The sequence below is a fragment of the Vidua chalybeata genome, chromosome 5 (genome assembly GCF_026979565.1).
Source record: "Vidua chalybeata isolate OUT-0048 chromosome 5, bVidCha1 merged haplotype, whole genome shotgun sequence".
Taxonomy (NCBI): Eukaryota; Metazoa; Chordata; class Aves; order Passeriformes; family Viduidae; genus Vidua; species Vidua chalybeata.
Window position 1 is genome coordinate 22285137 of NC_071534.1, and position 25577 is coordinate 22310713.

The 25577-nt window shown below is 38.6% G+C and overlaps 1 protein-coding gene across 1 annotated transcript; it reads left to right on the forward strand.

Annotated features, from left to right (window-relative positions):
• Positions 1–56: 56 nt before the first annotated feature.
• On the forward strand, positions 57–24973 carry LOC128787948 (BPI fold-containing family C protein-like). Its single transcript, XM_053942557.1, is given in 20 exon segments — positions 57–254; positions 7363–7435; positions 7438–7473; positions 7767–7769; positions 9771–9813; positions 9815–9880; positions 11709–11837; positions 13620–13774; positions 14506–14570; positions 14658–14718; positions 16168–16259; positions 17881–18004; positions 18007–18059; positions 19015–19053; positions 19980–20163; positions 20778–20841; positions 22258–22304; positions 23182–23271; positions 24290–24366; positions 24902–24973. Coding segments are annotated over 20 exon segments (1671 nt in total).
• Positions 24974–25577: the final 604 nt, after the last annotated feature.

Below are 25577 nucleotides of genomic sequence, written 5' to 3' on the forward strand. Positions count from 1 at the left end.
GCAGCACGCCCCCGATCGCTGTCTCTGCGTGCCGCGCTGTGGCCCGGCCACGATCGATGATTGGGCGCTCGGCTGCGCGCGCGTCCCCGCGGGCGGTGCGGGAGCCGCCGCCGCTGCGAGTGCGGCTCCGCTCGGCCGCTGGTGCGTGTGTGGCTCCGCCGCTGCGAGTGCGGCCCCGCCGCTGCTGCCGCGCCTCACAACGGCTCCAGTCCTGCTTAGCCTCCTACCCTGCCATGGATCAGCCGCTGGCGGCAGTAATTCCTGCGCCCGGGCTGCCTGACGCCGCGTGGCGAGGGTGGTTGGGCCGCTGCCCTCCTCTTCCTCGGTGTGACGTCGGGCCAGGCGATGTTCTGTAGCGAAAACTACAAGGGATGGCCTGGCTGGGTGTTAAACGGTGGGTGAGGGTGGAAGTGCGCAAAGGGGAAGGCTGAAGGAGGATACTGCCCCCGAGAGTGTTTAGTTTTATGAAGGAACCCGATTTTTCTAGACCGGACTGCTTAGTTGTCACTTCAGAGGTAGTGCTGCAACACCTGTGAGCAAATAATCTCGACAAAAGTATGAAATGGTACAAACTGAATTTTACTGGCTTTAGTTCCCCTTCACTTGTAATACTTGGGAAAAAAGCCTTCCTCACGTCTTTTACCTGGAAATGCACACTTGGCAGGAGTATAATGTTGACTGGGTGAATAATATAAAAGGCAATTTTTTTTTTTTTCAAGTTCTCACTTTGTTTAATGAATTCCATCGAATTTTCAAAATTTTCAAAAGCAGTAAATTCAGAGGTAACTTAGAACAATGCATATTCTCAGATCATCTTGGTTTTCTTTCTAACAATAAAACATGGCTTGCATCACATTTCTCCATACAAATAACACAAGAAAACTTTCTAGGTAAAATAATACTTGTGAAATCACAAGACCTAGCTTACACACCTACCATCAAGTACAACTGCTTATTAGGGCCCTATTCACATTGCTTAACCCTGTAGGAACAGTCTTCCTGTCTTCGTTCAGAACCTAGGGGCCCAACAGGAAAAAGGAGACTTGAAACTTCAAAAAACTATTCTGGGCTGCAGGTGAACTCTCCTTAATGCATCTGAACATGGCCATCCAATCAATCTCATCCAATTCCTTTTAGAGTTGGCTGTGAGAGAGGTCTCAAGCTGAAGGGCAGCCATCCTCTGGTTTCAACATGCCAATAAATTCCTCAGTGGAAAGGAGAGGCTTGTACTGGAGGTGATGAATGGAAAGAGGCTGCTTAGCTGGAACACCGTTTAGCTGGAACACCACTCACTGGACGAGGGAAGAGCTAATTACAGTCAGCTTGGTGTAACTTACCAGCTCTTCCACAACACGTGATTTCCTGAGAAGCTGCGCCCTTTGCCACTGCCCTTTTTGAAGGAGTGCTTACACAGTCATCAAATGGGGACACATTCTGAATAAACCCAGAAGAGTGGGTTGCCGCCACAGAGGGGGATGGGAGTGGAACTGGCAGAGAAGTAGAAAGGAGAACATGTTAGGAGCACTGTGCCTTTCAGAAATTCTTTGCTCTCTCAAGGAGGGTTGAATCCAAAGTGTGTCATGCTGCTGCCTCAACATCATTACCATTTTCCTTTGGCCGTGGATGTCCTATTCTGTTTCATTCTTCAGAGTTATCCGTGTCACAGCCACCTCCTGTTATCGTGCTGGCTCTATGGCATCTTAGTCCGTGCTCTTTTGGAAGGGTGGAGGAAGCTTCCCTAGCATGAGGAATGTCCACGGCCGCAGACGTGGTGCTAACAGCAGAACCACCTTGTTTGTAGATTGCGCAAGCTGAAGCGACTGTGTGACGTGAAGTGGTTCAGTTTCTCAGGAGCTGACTAATAGTCATTATTAGGTAACCAGCTAGACCAAGTTACAAGTGAGCTTTTTTGCTGCCATTCTGTGAATTTTTCCTTTGAACTTTATAAGTCATGCTATAATGTAAGATTTAGACATGTTTTCCACTCAATGTAAGGTTTAGACACATTTTCCACACAGCAGGAAAACCTCCTAGGAAACAATTAGGATGAAAGGCTAAAACATTTTCCTCAGCTTTCAAGTCTGGCAAATTTCAAATTACTCAAGACCATCATTATTTTTTCTTCACGCATCATTCTAGAAGAAGGGGCTGTTATTTGATGAGTTACAGGTTTTCTCCCCCATTTTAATTTTGTCTCAGTCTGCAGGCAGGAGACTTTCAATGGCGGGGAAGGGCACTTGTCAAAATAGTACAGGAAACTTTTGTGCTCAGAGGCTTGAAAAAGTGGTTGTGTACAGAGGAATTTTGACTTTCAGTGTAGTTCACTCATCAGAAAGCGTGAATTATTTTTAAGTCTCTTTCATTAAGATAATACACAGTATGGTGACAAAAGAAGGCTCTATGTCAGTAGCTTGGAATGATTGTTGAAGACCATGTGGTTTCTCTACTCAAAGTACTTTATTGAGGATGTTTCTTTTCCTCATGGTCAGGATGAAACACAAGCAATAGAACCTCTTTCACCAAAGCTGTAAAACCCTACTGATAGCCCTTGTGGGTGCTCTTGAGTAATTTGAAATTTAAAGCTGTGGCCCTGTTGACCGAGTCCCATGGCAGAGGAGAACTATTAAATGTAAAGGTCTCTTTGGTTCAGTTACATACGTCATGGAATTTTTTTTTCCTGAAAGATGAGTGTGGTAATAAAGCTGTGAGCCAGTGGACCTTTTATGTTATTTCTCTTCATGTATTTGTCACTACAAAGAACGTATTTTATAATATGTATAAATAAATACACATGTGTATATATTAACTTACGATGCTTATATTTTGAATGACAAGAATCACACTGAAAGATGTGATAAAGTGTGGGATGAGAAAGAGATGGGTATGAAGGCTGGAGTATCACCAGGAGATGAAGTGCCAAAGTCTGAAGTGCCATTGAAGTCTGCCAGTGGAGGAGATTCAAATGAAGGCTAGTGGAGACAACCTCCTAAATTCTTGCAGCTTGCTGGTGGCCAGCTTTACTGCTAGAAGATATTTTAGAGCCCTTTATGCTAATGCTCTATACAGTGAGTGGAACTCTTCATTACACCATCTCAGGTTGGCCGTCTGCAGATGACCCTTAAACAGCACCTGAGTTTGCCCATGTGGCTCTCATATTTTCTCTGTTTCTGATTAAAACCTTGATTGTGTGGAAATCAGTTTTCCTGGAGTTTGCCAGATTGCTTCAGGCACTTTTAGTGGTTTTTCTTGTATTTGCATATTTTTAACAATTTCAAATTGCTGGGAGTTGTGTGCTGAGCAAAAGTATTTGAAGTGGCACACTAAAGTCAGAATTTGGTATCTTTTCATTAGCAGACTACAATCACATTTCTCTGGGTGGTAAAAAGAGGCTTATTTTTTTCTCAGGGACATCACTGCATCTACCTCTTGGGAATCTGACAAGACTGCAATTTGTGTGAACCCAGGGAAGTGGCTGCCTAGGCTGAGAGTGCTTCATGCTACTTTCAGCTCCATGAAAGGAAGGGAATGGTTGTATAAGAGGCTGGTGAATGAGCCAAACGATGAGCAGAAAAGCTGAGAAGAAAGCTTAGAACACAGCTATGCAGATGATGGACTTGAGTCTGAATCGGGCAGCTTCCAGACAAATAAGGCCTGCTGCATTCTTGTTCACCATCTCAGTGTTTCTGTTTCAGAGAAACACTCTTTCCCTATCTCTTGGGAACCACCCCTCAGTTCTTAGCTGTGAGGGCAGCATGCAGGGCAGAGCCAGAACAAGGACACTGATTTTTGTTTTGCTAAATGGACTTTGGTAAAAATGAGCCTCATAGTCCTGGCTCAGGTGCTAGGATAGGGCAGTTACAGACCTCAGCAACATTGACTCAATGGATCCAAACAGTGACAATGTTTTTTTTTTTCCATCAGCTCATCAGACAACTGCCTCCCAACATTGTTATCCATTGTTAACAGATTCTGTGTAGGCATTGCAGCTATGCTATTTATTTTGCAGCCTGGCATAGATTAATAGTTCTCTGGCAACCCTGCTCGAAGGCCTTGAAAGCCTTTATGAAGGGCATCAGTTGTAAAGCCACTCTTAGGAAAAGCTGTGGTAACACAAAGCTTTTTGCAAAGCTGCTGAAAAATTGGGGAGTGTCCCAGACATAGTCACAGATACAACTTGTGGGGTAGGGGCAGCCATTTCCTCCTGTGGTTTCCGTTTGAAGATTTCACTGAGTAAGATTGATAGCTGCCTCACAAGCTGGGAAGTGGATAGCATTTCTTTCTACATAGATTGCAGGAAACCATGAACAGGAACTTACTGGAGTTTTTCTTATTCTGTGGGTATTCCCAGTAGTTGGAAAGAAGGTTCATCTGCTTTTATGTCATTTAGCAAACTCCTGTGTCATTTGCTGTTAAATTTAAGCATTCCTGCCAATATATCTCTTCTATCAATCATATAAACTTTATATTCCTTTTCCCTCAAGAGGTGATCTTCCATATGGAGTATCAGTGTGTAGGAAGGGTTAAAACCCTGAGGCTATTGAATCCTTTTTGATTTGACATTGTTGAGTGAGCTGCAGAAACCACACCAGTTCTTGAGTATACTGCAGAGTAACTTAGAAACGGGCAAAGAAGAAACTGAAAAATCCAGTCCCAGTTCTGTGATAATAGCAGAGATATTTGGGAAACTAGAGTGCTCTTTCTGGACTTCAGGTTGGGTAGACTCTATATTTGCTATCACGTTTGAGAACTGTTTATCTTGTGTTTGTTAACTAGTGAGGTTCTAAATGCTTGAAAGTGAAAGAAATGGCTCTGTGGGTTGTAGACTGGAGAATCTTGTATAGGACCAAGATAAGACAATGACAAAATTCCTTTTCAGATATACTCTATTCTAAGGATAATCAGTTTAAGATAGTGTGTAAACCTGTACAAGAGAAGTATGCTGACTTCTTCTACATCAGAAGCTCACTGAGTTCTTAGGCAAATTTCATCTGTAATCTCTATTGCGATTTCTATTAAAAGTTTTTGCAGACTGTTCACAAAAGAGAAACCAGACATGGTATCTACAGTGTGGTAAGTAGAGTACTTCATTAGGGTGAGACAGGTACACAAACTGAAACAAAGGAGTTTTAAATCTTTTTCTCTATTTCAAGTACTTGAACATACTTTAATCTTTGTGAAGACAAAAGAATTAAAAGAATTATTTACATACAGATATTGGTCTGTGCCTGCTCAGTTACAGAAGATAAAAATCAGAGCAATTTGTCTGACATCTGTTGTCCTCAGCAGTGCAATTGGCAGCTCTCATTTAGACTATCAGGAAGCGGACAAGTTCCTTCTGCTTAGCTCTGTCTGTCTCAGTCATCTGACTGACCTTGGACAATCAATCCCAGAGTTGAGAGGGGCTTGGGAATGAAACCAAAAGTATCAGCTTTGGAGTGCAGAAGTACAGCTTACTGGTGTGAAGAAGCAGTATGAAATGTTACGTCTTTTATTCCCATGGCAGTTCAGTTTTTTACCCAACATACATTTAAGATCCAAAGAACTAATCAACTCCAAAGCACAGTAATGACCAAGTTTGCTGTTTTCTGTTCCTCATTGTGAATGAAATGCTATGGGAATGAGATATCTCATCTGCATCAAAGTTTCTAGCAATCCTGCTAGATAAATATTTAGTAAATATCCATGTCCTTTAATAATAGAAAAATCTTTCTGAGTTTACCTTGATTTTTAATTATTATTACCCTTATTAAACAGGATTGAAAGTCTCTAGTTTGCAGGAAAAGCTAGGACACTTTTTTAGAAAACATGTAGGGTATATGACTTCAGGAGGCTGTTGTGCATAATACAGTGTTGCTACCTTAAAGTATTTATGTTGAGTTGCTTAAAATAGAGAAAACCAAAAAGGCATAAGAACTAGAGATGGACCAATTAAAGGGTACATTTTCAAAATTTGTCACAACGTGGATTATGTTCTTAAAATGTTTTTTCCCTGAGGCTACATTTTCTTTCATAGTGTCCTGGGATAACTTTGTAAGGATTCCTCGAAGAACCAATATCAGGTCTATTACCAATAGTGATAATGCATTTTGTCTGTCTTATAGTGGGGAATCTATCAAAGACCAGTTTTTTATGAGGTGCTAGGTAGAACATAGATTTGTAACCATTTATAGTCTGACCTGATAATATTAAGTTCAATACAGAAGTAAGACTAACAAAGGGTCGTGGGGTGTGGGGTTTTTTGGTGGAGGGGAGGGTTTGTGCTTAAGTGCATTTATGTGTTTTCTAGCAGATTATGGAAAAGATTGTCCAAGACAATATGATGCTTGTTAGAAATTCAGGAATGACTCTATAGACTCCAAATTACTGGGAAACTAGCAAAACCTGTTGCTACTAATTAACTAGCATGGTTTTATACATAGGCATGTCTGATCACAATCAGACATGATAGAAAAGGATGTGTGACTTCCCTCTGTGGTAAGCCCAGTGTAAAGTTATTATAGGTCCCTAATAAACAATTTTCTAGTGCAGCACTGGGAAGACTTGAAGTTGTCTTGAGAAACAGTATTGTTATTTCTAGGAATTGAGCAGTAGCTGTCATTGGTAGTGAAAATCAGGATCAGTACAAGAATTTTGAACAAAGAAACCTTACTTTTGTAGTAGGGATGTGTCACAGAAAGAAACAATTTGTCTCAGCTTTTGTGAATCTGTTTTATGTGGTTATGTCCACCACACAGTGGCTCAGAGCCTGCTTTGCACTCAACTCAACCACTGCATTCTCATGCCAGGAAACCCTTCTCTGTTCCTTTGTGATCACCATGTAATTCTCACACATGCTTTGAATTTACCCGTGCATTCCCTTCTCATGTAATCTCATTTAGTCAATCTCATGTAGCAGTGTCTGACCTACCTTATTTTATTATACCAGCAGATTAAGTTGAAAAACTTTGGAACTCTCAAAGCCAGTGTATCCTAGGAGGCCCTGTGTAAAAAGAAGGTGGTGTTACAGAGGAAGACAAACCTGCTCCTGCTTGACTTGGATTGCTTTGTCATGCTCACTCTGCAGGTGGTAGGACAGATGGTAAATTACAATAGCCAAGACATGGGTATGGGGAAAGGGTAGAGTAGTGGAGCAGAACCATTCAGTCTCACCAACAGCTAATGCCTGCCAAAGTGATATCCAAGAAATCAGAAATCTGTGTTGGCTCCCACAATGATGGCTTTGTGCAATAAAATAATTTACTAGAGTTCTCTTTCCTGTCCATCCTTCTCCAAATTTCATTGAGGGAAGTCATGGATACAGATTTTTTGCAGCTTATGGTATGCATAATTTATGAAAACGTGTATCATACATGTTGTTAACAGATCTGTGACAAAGATCTAAACACATGGTATTTTTTCCTGCTGTCTTGGCTGTCCTTAAGGCTTGAGGATAATCCTGTCTTAAAGTGAGGATTACTCAGAAGGGGCTGGACTGTGTTATGTCTAACATTGCCAAATGTTAATTTATCATAAATACTCTATGTACAGAATACTGTTTCTTAATAGATGTGCAATGAAGGAACAAGCTTCTTAAATACTGAAAGAGAATATATTCCTTTTGTCACCTTAAACCAGGAACACACTTTGTCTCTTCCCTCATTTATTTCCTTTCTTTTGTGTGCATCCCAGGTGTGAATTTATGTTTTATTGATGACTGCATTCTCTTACAGTCCAGTAGTTTCTGCTACATTCTTCATACCTATATACTTTATTAGAACCAGGATTAGATGGTCATACAATTTCTTCTTAAAGTGTCAGCAACCTGACTTATAGTGCAACATTTAGCTGAAGATAATCAGACAAAACTGGAAAAAAAGCTTACAATTTTGGAACAGCCACATAGCTGCACACCTTGAGCCTCACTCCTGCATTTGGCATGGGACAGCACCTGCATGTGCTATTCTTTAAAAAAAATGTAGTGATTGCCATAATTCTGCCCCTTAACAGAAAATTTCTACACTATGTTTTCCATACTCTTTCTATTCATGCTAATTTTCACTGTCTCTTACCTAAGGCTTACTCCATGGGTGTGGAGGACATGTAATAGAATTTCAGTTGTTTGCAGAATTAATATTAGTAATGAAGTTTAACAAAGCACAAATTCAACAAAAACTGGGTCATGCTAAGGATTAATTGTCATTTATGTACTGAACATACTGACAGGTAAACAATGGACTTGTGAGGTGAAAAATAAAAGGGTTTATGACACTGAGATGAAAGTACGGATCAGGTCCACTTATTTGGCTGTATGAGCATTGTTTTAAAGGCTTCTGAGGAGTTGAAAAGTGCAGGGCAAACATCAATCATCCAAAACAGTAGTGATCTCCCTTGCTTTCTAGGGATTTCTGATGCCTTTAGAAATGAGAATTCAGCCTGGTGTTTCTTAGTGTGAGCACAGGAGTTCTTGTGACAGTCAGCATGGCTTCCAAGTGCTGAATGAACAGACTAAGTTGGCACACCCCTGCATTAGTAGTAAAAGCAGATTAACAGTGCCCCTCCCAAAGGGATTTCTCATATTTGAAGAGCTTGGTGAGAATTTGAGAATTGTGAGAATGTGAGAATTGAAGGCTGAGGCAATAGATCCTGCCTTCATGCTTCTTGCCTGCCTACAAGAACCTTGAGAGAAATTCCACCTGAGATCACTGGCTGCCTTCACTGACAGTCATAAGAGAGCTTTAATTTATTTCAGTAAGAGCCCATATTTGCTTTGGAGACAGAAATTCCCAGGGAATCATAACTTACTTCTCCTTCACAAAACATGCATTTTATAAAAAGATATTCCAGTGTTACATTATCACAAAGTTCAGTTCTTTGCTTTTCTAATACTATGGAACCCAGCGATGAAAAAAGCCCAGGGTTTTTTTTATTCAGCAATTGTGAGGTCAAAAGCTAAAGACACTTGTGTTACAAACATTGGAAAGCAGGACATCATTCAGTATTAAAGTTTTAGTTATGTCTTAATTGAAGGTGAGCAAAAAGAAGGAAGGTGCAAGGAATTTGAAATTAAAAGATGCTCTGTTTGTTGACAATAGGGTCTGTGTATATTATCAATGCACAAATAGCATTGAAACATTCCAGAAAGTAGAGATTCCTTAAAGCAGGAAAGAAGGTAAAGAAATAAGTCAGATATCTGAAGCAGGCTGTAAAGCTTAAGGTGCAGTGGTAAAACATGTACTGTAAAAGAAACGTGAAGTCATTTTAGAGGATTGTCTTCAAAACTCAAACAACTTCTTGTACACAAGCAACAATTCAGACAGTTTCTGCCTTTGACATACCAGCACCTCAGATGCATATGTCACACTTTTTCTATAAGTAACCACTACATAGAGAAGCTGCCTTGCTACTTCATAACTTGCTTTTTCATCCAACAGATGTGAGTCAATCTGAGGTAAAGGTGATGATCAAGTGTTTCCCAAGGTCACCCACATTACGAGTGAAGGGAGTATAAGAGTTTCAGAAACCTGACCTGACCTGATATGAAATACAACTCAGGGACAAAATGATCCTAACAGATTGCCTTGATTTTATATTAAATGACTTATATGTGAGCCTAAGAGGAGTTATAGATGGGAATATTTGTAGTTGGAAAGTGATCTAGGTAAGGATCATAGAATCAGAGTGTTGAAAGAACTATGTTAAAAATTAGGATTAAATTATTCAGCAGTATATCCGGGCCTTCAGGTGCCTGAATCCAATCTGCAGGGCACATGCTTTCCTATGTCCCCTTGTAGGCAGGAGGATTGGGATAGAGCTCCTGAAGCAAGCAGTATTGAAAGACTTTCCCAAGCTGGAGTGGGCAGGAGAGTTTCTCAGTTGTTAAGATCAACTATGTCATTTCAAGGTAAACAAAGGAAATAATTTTCAAAGTTTTATGATGAAACAGCTTTTTATTACCACATTGCAATAATTACGCAGCCACTGTTTTGTTCAGTGTAAAGTTTTAGTGGTTCGTCTAACTCTGCTTCTGATGGGTTTTAAAAGTACTTGTTCTGCTACACTCAGAGATGAGCTTTATAAAGCTTCTGAAGGAGCACCTTGGCTGGGTTTTTTTTCAGCTGGTTTGTATCAGAGTTTGGGGCAAGACAGGTGTGAGCATGGCTATGATACAGCAGGGGAAATGAGGGTGAAAGAGGGCAGAATTGGTGTTATTAACAATCTGCTACTATGAAGGACTTGTAGCAGTGAAAATAATCTGTTTGTGTTTGATGAAAAAAAAGCCAAAAAAGGGATAAGATAAAAATGTGTGCAGGGGCTGGTGTATCTTGGCTAATGTGGCAGGAAGATACTTTTTACAGAATATTTTTTGATGAATTTACATGTTAAATTACCATTTTAACTGGATGGGGATCAACAAGTGTTTACTGTAAAGTCTTTGTACCAGGAACAGCCAGTAGAAAAATGTTTTTATAGAGTTTCCTACAAGTTCTCCAAATACAGATACTAATATAAAAGCAGGTCTTTCTACAGCCTTCAATCCTACCTTCCAATAGTTTTTTTTTTTTCCCCAAAAAAACCCAAGAGAACACAGAGCCAATTTCTTCCAAGGGTACACACTGAAACAATGATGAGCAAAAGGCATAAGTCACATCAAGAAAAGTACTGCAGTTAGGAAAACATTCTAGGGAGCACCAGAACAAGGGCTGAAAATGTTGGGGAGTTTGCATTCTTGGATGAGTTTAAGACTCAGTTGGGCAGAATCTCTGAGTTGTTTCCTCTTTGAGTAGAAGGTTGAACCAGAAAAATCTCCTGAAGTCCTATTTCAATCTAAATTATTGCATGATTTTCAAAACCCCAATTCATTCCCCCAACCATAGTTCTTGAAATTTGCCATCTTCCCAGTATATAATCTGATTTTGCTCACAGCAAACAAGATACCTAAAGGTATCAGGCATGCCTGAGATGTTATTGGAAAGTTATAGTCATTTTAACTGAAAGTAGCTGGTGCCTTCTGCCCCAGGAAAAGCAGATTAAGGGCAATTGTTTCAGAGATCTCTGCCAGATAGCAGGGAACAATGAGGAATTAGATTGCATAAGAAGATGACATGTGATATCTTTACAATGTACAGCTCAGTTCAACACATCAATTTGTAAAACAATATCCTTGAATTTCAGAAATATTTGTTTTGGCAGGGAAATATTCAAGTAAGATTTAATTTAGAAAAATGGATCCTCTCCAGAGCTCTTTACTTAGGCAAGGAAGCAGAATGAGAAAAAAAAAAAGCTTTGGTTGTCTTCAGCAAATGCTAGCATTTGGACAACCTGGATTTATTTATAGATGTCGCATCTGAGATTAAACATGGATTTATTCTTTGCCTGGCAAGAAGATTTCTCTTTAAAGAGATCATTCTTCTCCCAAGGAAAGGTTTTTGTTACCAAAAAAAAAATTAAAACAAAAACAAAACAAAACAAAAAACCACCCACACACCAAAAAAAAAAAAAAAAAAAAACACCCTGGCCAGATATCAAGGATTCTTTTGCCAAGGATGCTACAAGGTGTAGTGGTACAAATGTCTTTCTTTCCTAAAATATTCATGGGTCAATTATTTCTAAGAAATGCTTTTACTGAAGCATAGACTTTGCCTTTTATAGCAGAAGGGTTTTCAGTGATCAGAGGTTCTTCTTAGTCTTTTGACATGCAGTCTAATAATGCCCCTTTCTGTATTCTGTAGGCTCAGAATTAATGCTGTAGATTTCCCAGAAACTTTTGCTTTATTTATTCCTGGCATTGGCATTTATCTGTCAGTGGCACAGGCTTCTGCTACAATCAGTGCAGACTGGAGAATACACACATGGCTCCTGTAAATATTGTACAGAATGCAGGTAGGAGGGCTCTGGGAGAAGGATTGCAAATGAAATTAAGAAATATACTGGGAAATTATTTTTCAGGTCAGATATACTTTATCATTTAACTACAATCCAACAATAATCTATTTGAATAAACTTCTTAAAAAGGAAACATCCCCTGACAACTAATGTTGTTTTGTGGGTTTTTAAAAAATATTTTACCTCACAGGTCTCTTTGGGAAGTATCAGTTCAGACATCTGTTAGCATCCTCAGTTTGTCATTGCATGAATATTCAGGACCACAGAGTTTACAGTGGCCACATTTGTTACTTTCTTTGTACAGTATAGCTGGAAGGTTGATTATATAGCTAATTATCTATCACTGCTTATCACTGCTGGTACAGTGTATATTGCCTTCCAAAGAGCTCCTACTAAAGGAAGGGCACTGTCACAATGCCAAATATTCAGAACTTCAGAAACTCCAGAATTTGGGTTGCTATGGAAAACTGATTTAGCCTGTGCAGTGTAAGATTGTAATGGCATGATTACACACTGATTTTTCCACTTATATCAGCATTTTTTTGCAATAGAATTTTAATAAAATAATATTAAATAGTATAGCTTTTCTTGGGAGTGGGGAGGGCTAAAACTTCTGGGATATCAGAAAAGTTTGAAAGGTACTAATCTCTACAGTTTAGGTCAATGGAGAAGCTGGTAACAGTAGGCATTGCTCTGTTGTGAGCCAGATAGCACAGCAAGATGGATCAGCAGGCTGCAAAATTTCACAGCACAGCACATCCTGATTCCAAAGGAGCATGGACATGCAGTTCTGCATTCTGTCTCAGTGAAACTGGTGGCTGGAAACTGCTGTCACTGTGCCTCCAGCCTCTCTGGTTTTTCTTCTGTTACATCACTGTTGTGAAGAAAAGGATACGTGAGCTGAAAAGGGGCAGTTTAAAATGGTAATGGTGATAGGAGGGACTTTGTGACTTGCAGTACTAGACACTGGTTTGGTTAGGGGCAGTCTAGGGTAAAAATTAACCTTTTAGGATTACAGCTTCTTTTTCCAGGAATTTTGCTTTGCCTAAAAAAAATTAAGAGGAAAGTGGACAGACTCATGGTTTGAACTTTCTCTTGGACAGGGCTCTTTCATTATAATATTGTGCCACCACTGTAGTAATGCCTGAGAAAAGACAACCCAAGTAATCAAGATGAAAGGGTGAAAAGTGATGCTTTTAGTCCTAATACCTAAATTTGCTGTAATTCAGGTTTAAAGAGATTTCTGTTGATATCTTAGTAAGTAGGGAGTTTTACAGAAAGGAGAATGAATGGGTTTGGGGCTGGACAAAAAAAAAATGGAGTAATGTAAAGATCTAAAGGAGATACTGAAAATTTTCTTACAGTAAAGAGCAAAGTGGAACAATTAAAAAGTTGATAAAACTTGAGTTATATATTTATGAGCTATCTGGCTTCTGTTGTTGCAGTCCCAGAGACCTTCAGGTTGATCTGTCATGAAAAACTGGAATGTCCTGTATTTCTGTGAAATTGTGACATTTTTGTAAACGTGTCAAATTCTGCACCACACTGAAAATTCATGTCCTGGAAACGTTTGCATATAATCTATTTTTGAATACCAGGCACATCCCTAAAATACTTTAATCCCTTGGAAACCCATTCTTCATTCTAGATAATACAAACAAGAAGTCCTTTCAAATTTGATTTACAGGCTATTTCTTAAATTGTTCCCTTACAGCAGATGTTTTCTTGACTGAGTTTGGCTTTTTTTCCCCAAGCAGCAAAGACCAAGGAGAAATTGCTGTGTCCATCTCAGGACTGTTTATTGCAGTTATCTTCGAAGTGTCACGGGATAACACAGGCCACTTGTCCACGTTGCTATACAGTTACCAGCTGAGCATTGATAGTGTAAAAGTCAAGGCAAGTGGAGGATCTAGGTGTGTACAGCAAACTTTCTGATCTAGGATCAGCAAACTTTCTAATTACTCTGTGGGAAGTAGCACCATTTGTACCACAAAGGACACTTATCAAATTTTGATTTCTAAGGATCCAGCTACAGGATATGATTAAAGCTACTGAAGACTCTGAAATGAGATTTTTAATGATCTATTTTCAAAACCAGACTCCTTTGCTGAGTGTGTGAAGTGCAGTTAATTTACATTTCTTCCTGCATGTGCCAGCAAATGAGCTGACTATAACTACTGCACATGAAAGCATTGACATTTAACCATATTAGAGAATACAAAGTTGCAAATGGAAAGTTGCAGGTATAAAAGGGATCTAGATTGATTAAGCTTTTTGACAAGCTGACCTACAATTTACAAGTAAAGCTTTCAATAGAGAATATGAAACAATGCTTACAGTTCTTACTATGATTTTCTAGAATTTTTTTTCTTACTCTTAGATAAAAAGTGGCTAATTGAGCATCATTTATAAACTAACACAACTTTGCAGATTGCCTTCTATATAGCTCTTCTGAGACTCCGACCCCCTAGATTTGTCTGAGACTCTCAAATTAATAAAAACAGTCAACTGTTCAGTGTACCATATTGCTATAATTGCTTCTTGTTAATATAAATGGCATTAACGTTCCAGTCTGACAGATTTTGTATTTCAAATATGTCAATACATGGTAAGAAACCCACTGTGTCCCTTTCCTTTCCTCCTGCTGGATCTACAGCTTTCTATCTGGTTATCTTGATAAGCCCATTCATACCAAACTGGATGAAAATGTAAGTTTGCAAAGATGGTTTCAGTTAGCAAAGGGAGAAGTTAAAACACAGGCCCTACATTTCTGACTTGTCTCTCTTTTCATATAGCTATGTCTAAATATCAAGTACAAAATCCAGTTGATGGGTGCTCTGCTTAGAAAGCATAAGGGTGAGTTGGTGATAGCAGTTTTTTGTTAAGTAATTTTCATAGTGCTCAAACTGTAGCCTTTCTTATTAGATGCCAAACTATTTCCGTGTTCATGGTACAAAAAAGGGAAGGAAGAAAAATACAGTCATTGTTCTGTATCTTAACATATTCCATACTGCACCCTAGAAATTTCTTGCATGCATCTTATATACAATATTCAGATTTCTTCTGTACCCATAGGAAGTCCCATGCAATCTTTCAGTCTGTTGTAATTGATCTGTGTTATTTCTTTAGATTTTGGAGATGAGCATTTTCCTGCTGATCCTTTATGCTTTTGGTGTGTGGACATAAGACTTGTGTTCAGTGAGGTAGCAAGATGCTGCAGGCAGACTGTGTCACAGAGAGCTTGTTTATTTTCCACCAGTAACAATTCCTGTGTCTATCTTGAAGAAATAGTTATCTATGTTCAAAAAGTATATAAATACAAGATTTTCACTACTTTAATCAATGCCACAGCTTTTTATTATTGTTCTTGTTAGGGTTTTTCCTGTGAAGATTGAGAATATTTGGTTTTTTTTCTCAAATCAAATTAATTCAATTCCTGTAAGTAATATAATTCAAGTCATAGAGTTTGTTCCCATTCTTCACTTTTCATTGTGGATACTTCAATTATCTGCTTTGTTATTCATAAGCAAAGTAGACATTTATTTTTCCTAAAATGACCTATACCTGCCATGTGCCAAGAAGTGGCACATATTACTGAAAATCATGGTCATTGAGATAATTTTCTTACACAGCACATAATTAAACGCTGAAGGTTCAAGGGCACACCAAGCTATCCTGTCATATTCACATTCCTATTCATATTGAGAAGTTTATAATCTCTGTGTGAATTCCCCATTTCTCTTTGAACCCATCTAATTTTTGTACAGTATAAATAGACCGCACAGTCCAATCAAAAGTAACAACCAGACTAAGGCTGCATCCAGCACCTTTCAGAAAAAGTCTTTGATCATATTGATAATGAAGCACTCTCTATGTGAAAAAGTCCCTTTTCTTCAACACTGATAGGCAGAAAAATGTGCTAACATCAATTTCCAAAGGATTTAGTCCTATTTACCGGTATTTCACTAATCATATTGGAGAGTTTAGTTCTCTTGTGCAAACACATAGCAAAAATGGCGACTCTGCCCTAGATTTTTCACTGCATGGGAGAGATATCTGCAAAGCATATTCAGTTGTGAACAGCAGGAGAACAAGGCCTAAACCAGGAGGAATCAGTGGCTTTTCCAAAGGGAATACTCTCACTCTTTCCCTTAGAATATTTTCTGTCTTTTTCTTCTTCCATCTCCCAGCATTCTTCTTCAGATTTATCATTTATAAAATGCCTTTACTTTAACTAAGCAATAATTGTTTATGATGTGGTTTTGTAATTAACATCTGTTTTGATTTTGTCCATCATTCTTCTAGTTTTAAGCCAGATTGACAACTTTGCACAAGTAGACTATTTCCTAGTTAGTTCTCCAGCAGTCTTCAAATCACACATTAACTTGGATTTGAAGGTAATTTGTCTTTAATATCAGTGTGGTTTCTAAGATTTTTCTGCTTATCTTTTGAGTTGATGAATTTTCTTTCACTACAGTCTTACTCAGCCTCTCAAATATTTACTTAGAAAAGCAATAAGACATTTTGGGAAATTTGGTCAATAGTTATTTTGGAAACATGCATTTGTTAATTAACCAAAGCTATTATTTATAATTAAATTATTTCAGAGTTGAAACCTGAAATAATATGAAATAATAATAGGAGACAATATCTGAAATAATAATATGAAATAATAATATGAAATAATATATGAAATAATAATAACCTGAAAGTACCTTCAGAGGTGCTTTACAAACAGCTTAAAAGTGTTCTTGAGATGCATAGCTCTTGTAGTGCTGCTTGGTCTTCACCTGTTAGCAGTGATACATAATCTGTGATGGTTCCCAATGTGATTGCAGTCCAAAGCTGTTTGTTTTGAGATGATTCAGCATCTTGTATAAGTACAGGTCACACCCAAAAAGAAGGCTCCTCTCAGACAGTCCTTGTGCAGTACATAACAATTCTTATCTACTTTTCACCTTTGTTGCAGGAGTTATCTCAACAACACCCAGTTTTTCCAGCAGTTTCAATAGTCCTTATAATTCAGAGCATTCCCATGGCTCTCAGAACAGACTTCAGTTAAGAAAGATGGGCCAGAGCTGATTTTGTTCAAGGAACTCTTACCACACACAAAAAACTTTGCAAGCAGGATATATACAGCTTAAAAGAACTACTTATCAGCTACTGTCACTATATTGAATTCACAGGCTAAGCTTTAACACATGGACATCCCAATGGGACACAGGATGACTTTTCTAAGTCAGTTAAGGAAGTTATTCAGTGCTCATTGGAACAGGCTGGTTCTTGATGGTTATAAGTTGTCTTCTTCCAACTTCCAGCTTTTTTTCTTAAGGTTTTATACCTTTCCATGCCAGTGTTTTTCCTGTTCAATCTTTCAGCTACTAACCTTCACAGTGTCAGTAACTACAGTAAATACTGTCTGTATTACTCTTCTTTAATTTCATGGCTTCATCCCCTCTCACATTTTAATAGTTATTTTCTTAGTATACCTGAACCAGGGTCCCCTACCTGTGCAGCACCCAAAACAGGTCTGGGAGGATTGGAAGCTGGGTCAGGGCTAAGTGTTAGATGATATAAAAGGCTCTTTTGTGTCTCTGTCCAAAGTAACTTCCAGTGCTTTTCAAGAGTGCCTGAAGATTTTCTTGAAATGTCACCTTAAGCATTAAATTTAAAAAGGTGTCTTTGCTACAAGGGAAAGAAAACTATAGTCCAGAGAATTATTTTTTGTGTGTGCCTTGGGGCTGCTGTTCAGAATACTCACTTGAATGCTCAAATTAAAACTTTGAAAACTTTGGCACCCAGATTTTCTTTGATACCTGTATTTTTTCAAAAGAGCCATAATTTGCTGATTTTTAGGGCATGACACCAACTTACTTGCTTAATTCAAGGTTTCTTTAATATCAAACTTTTCTCAATATGAATAGGAATGTGAAAAATTCTTTCTGTTCAACCACTGCTGATGCATTCTGACAGATAAAAATGTTTCAGCTAGAAATATTTGATAATGACTTTTTGCAGGGCACAGTCTGTCCAGTAGGAAATCACACAGACCCTCCCTTTGTGCCAGCTCCATTTGCTCTCCCAAACCAGGGTGATTCCATGATATATCTGGGAGCCTCCAATTATTTTCTTAAGTCTGCTTCACTGCTCACTACAGATCAGGGGCCTTTAACATCACTACCTCCAAAGAGGTGAGTATGACTTGCTTGTAAGAAAATTACAAATATTAGCAAGATGGATAGTCAGCAAGGAAGACTAACACCTTATGTTTGCCATTTCACATAGATTTGGGTTATACTAATACCACTTGTAAGAGGGATTCATGACATTCAGTTTATCATAATTTAAAGTAGTCAAAGTCCCTCTCAGATTTCAGCCTGAACTTCTTAGCAGCTCTAGGCAAAGAATGATAGAATGAACATCACAGAGTTGGTGTGCCAGGAGTGGCAAAAGGAATCTAAAAAAGTTTTTCTCAGCATGGATTCCACATAGAAAAGGGCAAGACAAGAAAAGTGTACTGAAGCCCCAGTCTGCTGCACAGTGGCCCATGATAAATGTATTGGCTATGTTGAGAACTAGAATAAATCCTCAGACTTAACAGAGCAGCAGAATGAAGCAAGCAGCAGGTACAAGCAAACTAAGCTTTCCTTTGTGGTTAAAGAGCATACAAGACCTCTCAGAAATGCCACTTTCCACAATGGTGTTTGTAGTCAAAGTTTCCAATAAATTTTGCTAACTATAACAATGCTAAGAGAGTCTTTATGAAAACTGGTGACACAAATGGTACTAGTAAACATCATCACAGTGGTTAGCAACAAAAAGGCAAATGAGATTTTTGAGTCCTTGCCTCTGACATATTCAGTATATTTCATCTGAGAAAGTCTCAGAGGCAGAAGTAATGTCTGTTCTTTCAAAGAATAATGATTGTTTACTGGTACATCCTCCTGAATCAAGTCCATGAGAAATCTCTCTCTTCTGTCCTAAAGACCACTGTGGATTCCTTAGAAATCATTCTGGAACAAGAAAATATTAAATCAAAACATGGATTATCTAAAACTAAAATAAACAGTATGTCTTTTGTTTGTTTGTTTTTTTTCCCAAGGAAAACCTAATTTTCAAGCTGATAAAATTACCTGATTGTATTACCTTGACAGTACTTTTAATCTAAACATTTCTCTACTGAGTTGTTTTATTTCTGAGGTGAGTACTTTTATTTGTACAGACCTTTTAAGAACAAACAGTATCTAATGTTTTCTATGGATATTTTCTGTGTGCTCACGCATTTGCAAAAGCTTGGAGGAGACAAGGAAACTGGATTCTTTTTAGTGCAAGATTCATACTTACATGTCCACCCCATGGTAACTCTTCCTAACTACCATACTACACTTAAGTCATTCTCTACTCCTCTGAATGCTAGATTTGCTCTCAGTCTTTGAAACAGTTATAAAGAATAAGTGGTAGCCATCTGTCAGATCAGTCTTCTTTCATTCCTCTTCAAGGTAATGGTATCTCTGCTATTGGTAGCCTGACTTCTCTTTTTGCAAAGATTCCTGATTTCTGACTCCTGGAGATTATAAACAATAGGAAATAATAATCATGAATATGATGCAAGAAATTAAGATACTATTAAATTATTTAGAATATGGCAATATTTACTATAAGATGATGAATTCAGAATCTGCATTGCAAACTGAAGCTTTGTCATCTTGGAGTTTCCCTACTTTTCAAAAGGTTGGCTATTTTGAAAGGCTGTAAACTTTTCCAAATACTTTATATTGTTACGGTGATTTTTTTTTTTTAAACTGGAATCACTCATTTCCTTCATTTCTTTAACATACTAATCTTTTTCTCTTGAAATATGTTTTTTAAATTGTTTCTCTACATATGTTCAGTATCAGTGAGTTTAAAACTTCATCGTTTGCTTTATCATCTCTGAGACTCAGAGTATATGCAATGCTAATTTTGTCACTTCAGTTGGTGTAATGAAAATGAAGCATTTTTAATATTGGTTCATTACAAGAAGATTGGTGAATAGCACCTGACTGTGGTGCAGCTATAAGAACTGCAGTTTGAGAAAAACTTAACTCTGCCCTCAGCAGTTTTTTTCCTCTTCAAACCTGCCCAGATTGCTCAAGAGTTACACAGCAGCAGGCCCAGTGCAGCTGAGGCTGATGGCTACATCACCTCCTGCAGTCAGTTTAAATGCAGGCAGATGTGTCCTACAGATCACTGGCTGTGTAGAAGTGTTTGCTATTCTGCCAAATTCAACCACCCATTACATCTTTGCAGGGAATCTAATAAGTAAAAGGAGCTAGAAGATAATGTTCAGTGCTGGGGCTGAACAAATCACACAGTAATCTTCCTGGTCTTTAAAAATCTTAGAGATTAGCATAAACTAGCATATACTGGTCTGCCACAAGTATGCACACTGTTTTGTTCCACACGGGAAGGAAACACACACCACACATTGTAGAAGTGAATAGATTTAATAGGCAAGTGCAGAGAACCCTTTTTTCCATGTGGGAGGTTGAGTAACTATTCAAGAATAAATTGTAATATATAAAAATGCTACTCTGTGATGCCCAGTGTTCCTAACCTCTGTGTTATAAAATAGTTCAGTGTGTCCCCAGATATCTTTTCATTAGATTGCAAGTGAATCAATTATGTCAGCCATGCAAGGACTTAAATGATCCTAACGATAAAAAGGCAATCAGGGCAGTGTTATCACTCTGTTCTCTCAATCCCAGTTCCTGGCAGAAAGCAGCAAATTCACAAATGATTTCACAATCTATATGTATTGACCACACGAAAAGTTTAGACAACATGTTTCCAATCGCAAAAGCAATTGCATTTGTGCCTGTATCTAAGTGCATACAGTCACAGAAGACTGCTTTGCTTTTTTTCCCTGCAGACAGCCAGTACCAGAGCCAAGTTGACTATAAGCAAACAGAAGTTGATTATCTCATTACTTTTGAAGAGGTAACCAAGAAAAAATCAGAAAGAAGCATTAATTATCCCTACATCAGGATACAATAGAACTTGTGTCAGCCTGACAGTGCTTGTTTCACCATGAGAAAAAGAATATTAGTTACCTTCTTTTTCATAGGAGCTCCAGGATACTTTCAACTGGTTGGTCTAAATCTTGGAGATGAAATATAATAATATTGTCTCTTGTGACCCATGATGCTCCTCCTTTCTGTAGCTGAAACACCTTTCCAGATCACAATGATCAATTCATTGATGATCTTGAAGGCATCTGTTTCAGCCTGTATTGGTGTTGGAGAATCAAGTCCAGTCGTTTACTCAAAACCCTCTGAATGTTGCTGCCGTGCAAAGTCTGAGCATCATAAACAGAAGTGCTGGAGTTCAAACTCTGCACAGGACCACTGTCCCTATAGTTTTCCATATACCTTCATGAGAGGGGCAGGAAAAAGTGACACTACGTAGCACACACTGCAGCAGCATGTCATCAAATAAATGAGACTAGAAGGGTGTCTGTAGTTTGAATCAAAGCTCAGAGCGTTTTAGATTTCACTTAGGTCTTGCTGGTTTTGTGGTTACCTGCAGTTGTGCTTGTTCTCAGCTGTCTTACAACAAATTTTTTTCACACTTCAAGTAGGGCTGGGTTTACAGCCCCTTTCTCCCTAAATGCACATCATGAGTAGAAGCAGAGACTTTCAAACAAGTAGCCCACATCAGTGTTTCTTCATGTTAGCTCTAACCCATCAAGATGGGTTAGAATTCCAGAATTTATGACAATTTTTAATCTATTATAATTTCATTAAAGAAAAATGTGAGCAGTCTTTTCTTAAGTTTTGGTCACTGGACTTTTTAACAAGAAAAGAGGACTTAGAATGATCACAGCCTGTCATTATAAGTTTAAGAGGTAATGGTGCTGCTCACCTAGAGCTTTTGACACAACAATGTGTTCTCCTGTTCTTCAAAACTTTCTTTTTCCTTAGGAATATATGTGCAGTGAACCAAGGATTCATTACAGGCATCTGTGGGAAAAGTTAGCAAATCATAATGGTTATAAATGGATATGAGTTTATTCAAATCCTAATGAATATTTGACCAAGATGTAATTCAGCCATTCCAGGAAATTACTATTCCAGAAAAATTTGATTTCCCAAGTCTTATAGTCACAGCACCTGACTACATATGACCATAGGAGGAGATTAGTATCAGAAAGATCCTGGTGATTCTAGAACTCATTTGTAGTTGTGCCAGTTTTAATTAAAAGTTGTTGGGAATTGAAGAGCCTTTTTCAAAGTTAAATATTTGAATCAGCATGAAATCAGTATGAATTTCCACAAATGAATCTTCAAACAGTGTGCATAACTTGTGCCTTCAGTTTTTCCAGTAAATCCTCTTTTACTTTTTTTTTTACTTCAGGTTCCAGTTCTCCCTGCTGCACTCCAGTCTTGTTTTCCCTGACTTAAGTTGATGGTTTCAGTGCCTAGGAAAGGTAGCTGAGCCCTTCAGAGACAAAAGAAATTCTTCTGAACTTATCGTGAACAATTATTGGTCTGTCTTGGGGATATCATCTGCCATACTCTTTCTGTTTTGAAACTCTATATTATCTGCTTTTCTTTTTCTTTTCAGTAAGAGGAGATATCTCTAAGACTGTTGAGGTTTTTTCTTCATCAGAGACTCAAAATGTTATACAGTCTGCCTGGGTTCAGACAGAATTCACAGCTGGATTGAACATCTTAAGTAGTTGGAGTGAATACAAAATCACGCTTAAGCTCCATTTCAGGAATTATCTTAAATCACATCAACCAAATAGAAAAAAACCCCGGAATTTAAAAGGGGAATTAAAAAAATCACAATGCCACTACTTAGATCACTCAGTGTAGGCTTGGCAATGTTTAGCAGAGTCTTGTCCAAACCACATCTTTAAGTAAAGGGAGAAAGACACTAATGACAGTGACATTAAGACAGAGAATAAGCCCAGGACAGTTCTTCCATCCAGAGAACAGTTACTTCTGAGAACTGAGTCCTGCCAGCTGAAATGAGGTTTAGCATATTTCATTCCTAAAGTTAAGGTTCATCCCAGGTACTTAACATAGAGGAAAAAACAAACAAACAAACAAACAAACAAACAAACTCTTCAATTTCATTAATTGCAAGAAACATGGACACCTCTTTGCCATGTATATTTTGCATTGTTCAGCTGCAATTTAAACCAAAATAATTTTTTTTTGACTGACATTTTCTCTGTCAAGCTCTGCTCTGATCATTTTGCTTGTCACTTTGGTGTTAGCTCTCCATTTTCCTCATCAAGCTACAAGCTCATACACATCAGGCACTAATCAGCAAATGTGCTTTTTCCCTCACAGCAGAAGTCATTGGTGGAGAATTTTCTGTCTTATGCTTTACAGAGAACAGTGATTCCAGTAATCAGTGGTATCAACTGCAGCCAGTTCCTAAGCACAGTTGGTGGGGAAGCAAGACTGAAACTATAAAAGGGAGTGCCCAGCTTTAAAGACTTTGTTATGGGAGGTTTTCTTTCCATTTGGTGACATCTGGACAGGTTTACTCTGTGCTGGACTTCAATCCTCGTCGTTCAGCCATATGGATCAGGGGCTGGCATAGAGCAAGTGTTTCCTCCCTTTCAAACACTGGGCTAGGGTTCCCTTTTCACTGAATGCAGTGTGGCAGCAGAGCTGAGACTGGCTTGAGTCTTGTCCTGACAGAGTCAAGCCATGACCAGAAAATGGCCCAAACTGAGGAAGTGCAGAGCACATTTGCATCTTTGGGCTTAGGATAACATCTCTAACTTCATCACCTCCCTCTGCCTTTGTGCTTCCCCTGCTGCCACAGGCAGGAGAAAGTAGAAAATCAGTTCTGTGGGATGCAGGGAGTAAGGGACAAGGAACAAGGGGGTGATGGCAGAGAGAAGCAGGTGGGAGGGTACAGAAGGTGCCTCTGAGGCGAACAGAGGTAAGAAGACTGCTGAGGGAAAAAGGTGAGCTGTCAATGAGAAGAAAAGAAAGAGAATGAAAGGGTGAAAAGTCAAATGTTTAGAAAAGTGAATAAGAAAAAATCTGGGGTTTGATCCAGGAAAATAGGGATAGATGAGAATAAGAGGAGCCCATAGGCTGAAGGATCAAGTAAAGAAGAAAATAAAGATGGACAGTAAGTCAGAATGGAAAACAGCAGAAACCAGATTTTGAGGGGAAGATACTAGAAGAGGAACAAAGGCAGGCAGATCCCAGTGTCAGACAGCTGAGTGATTGTAAGAGTTTTTACAAGTTTTTTGCAGGGTTTTTTGCCTTTTAGTACATATGAATAATAGCTCCCTTGAGAGACACAACAGCTAATTAAAGGGAAATTGCAAACAAACTGAGTTCCTTGAGAAAGATGCTTCTGAAGTGCATTTTATTATTACTTTCAAATGTATTTTTATTTGTCATTTTTGAAGATAAGCTAGGGAAAGAATTTCTTCTTCTTAATTTTGCCCACACTAGCCTGACTGGACCTGTAATAAAAATGAATCAGGTGAGAAGCCAAATTTCCTCTTATAGAATATTGCTTCTGTTTCAGGCCACTGAATTTGTGCATTTTCCAGTGGTGGGTAGATCTAAATGTTGTCAATAGTAAAGCTTTCACTATACATTAGGTATAACATGCAATCTCTGAACCCAAAATGAGCCCCTCACTCCTAGTAGTTGTAGGTTGTAAAGGGTCCACCAGCCATTTGGGGTGCCAGCATGGGGACGTGGCAAGGACAGCACTACTACCCCCAGCAGGGCTTAGGAGCATTGAGGGCCTGAGTCCCCATTACTCTGACCACTCTCTAAGAAGGCTCATTGGCAGAGTGTCTCTGTGGTAAGTGTTGCTCAGTCTTTTAGAGAGTTGTATGAACCTGCATCAGAGCCCATTCCTACCCTAAAGTTAACTAAAGTTCAGGAGGCACAAAGCCACTCTTGCCTCCTGCCCTGCTGAAAACAAGTCCCAGAGTACTGTACCTGAATATACCTACCTGAATTTAAGGTGGGTTAAAAAACATTTGATATGTTTTTTTTTTCATTAGGGTCATCTGGTTATTTGCACTGATGTTTGCTATCAACTGGAGGGTGAGGAGGACCCTCACAGCCACTGCTGATGTCCTTTATTTTAAAGAACAATAAGAGACAAATGTAGTCTTCCTTCTGTTGTCTTATAGGCAGTAGATGTTATAACATTAGAAGCATGGCTTTTCATCACTATTTTTAATGTTTTGCTAAAAACTTCTTAAGCATTTTTCACAAAGCAAATATCTTGTTTTTAATTACAGTGAGTGTAGCTAATTATTATTGATGCTTTGGAAAACTTGCTGCAGCCTGATGAGAAGGAGTGACTGGTCCTTTTCACTAGAGTTGTAGACAATACATTTTCTTAATATTAAAAGCCAGTTCTTGCATAATTCAATTTATCTTCATTAGTGTTAGCAAAACTTTGTGTATGAAGTGAGACCTTATCCTTTGTAAGAATTTCACAATTTGTCCCTTTGTAACTGGACACTGACAGTGGGAACAGATCTACAAATCTCAGTGAATTGCTATGTAATTATAGAATCATATCATCTAGTTCAGACACTAGCTCAAAACAGGACTAATTAGATGAGGTTATTGAGCATGGTGTCCAGTCGAGTCTTGAACCCCTCTGAGGATGAAGATTCCACAATCTCTCAGGACAATCTGTTTCATTATTTAACTACCTTTAGAGTA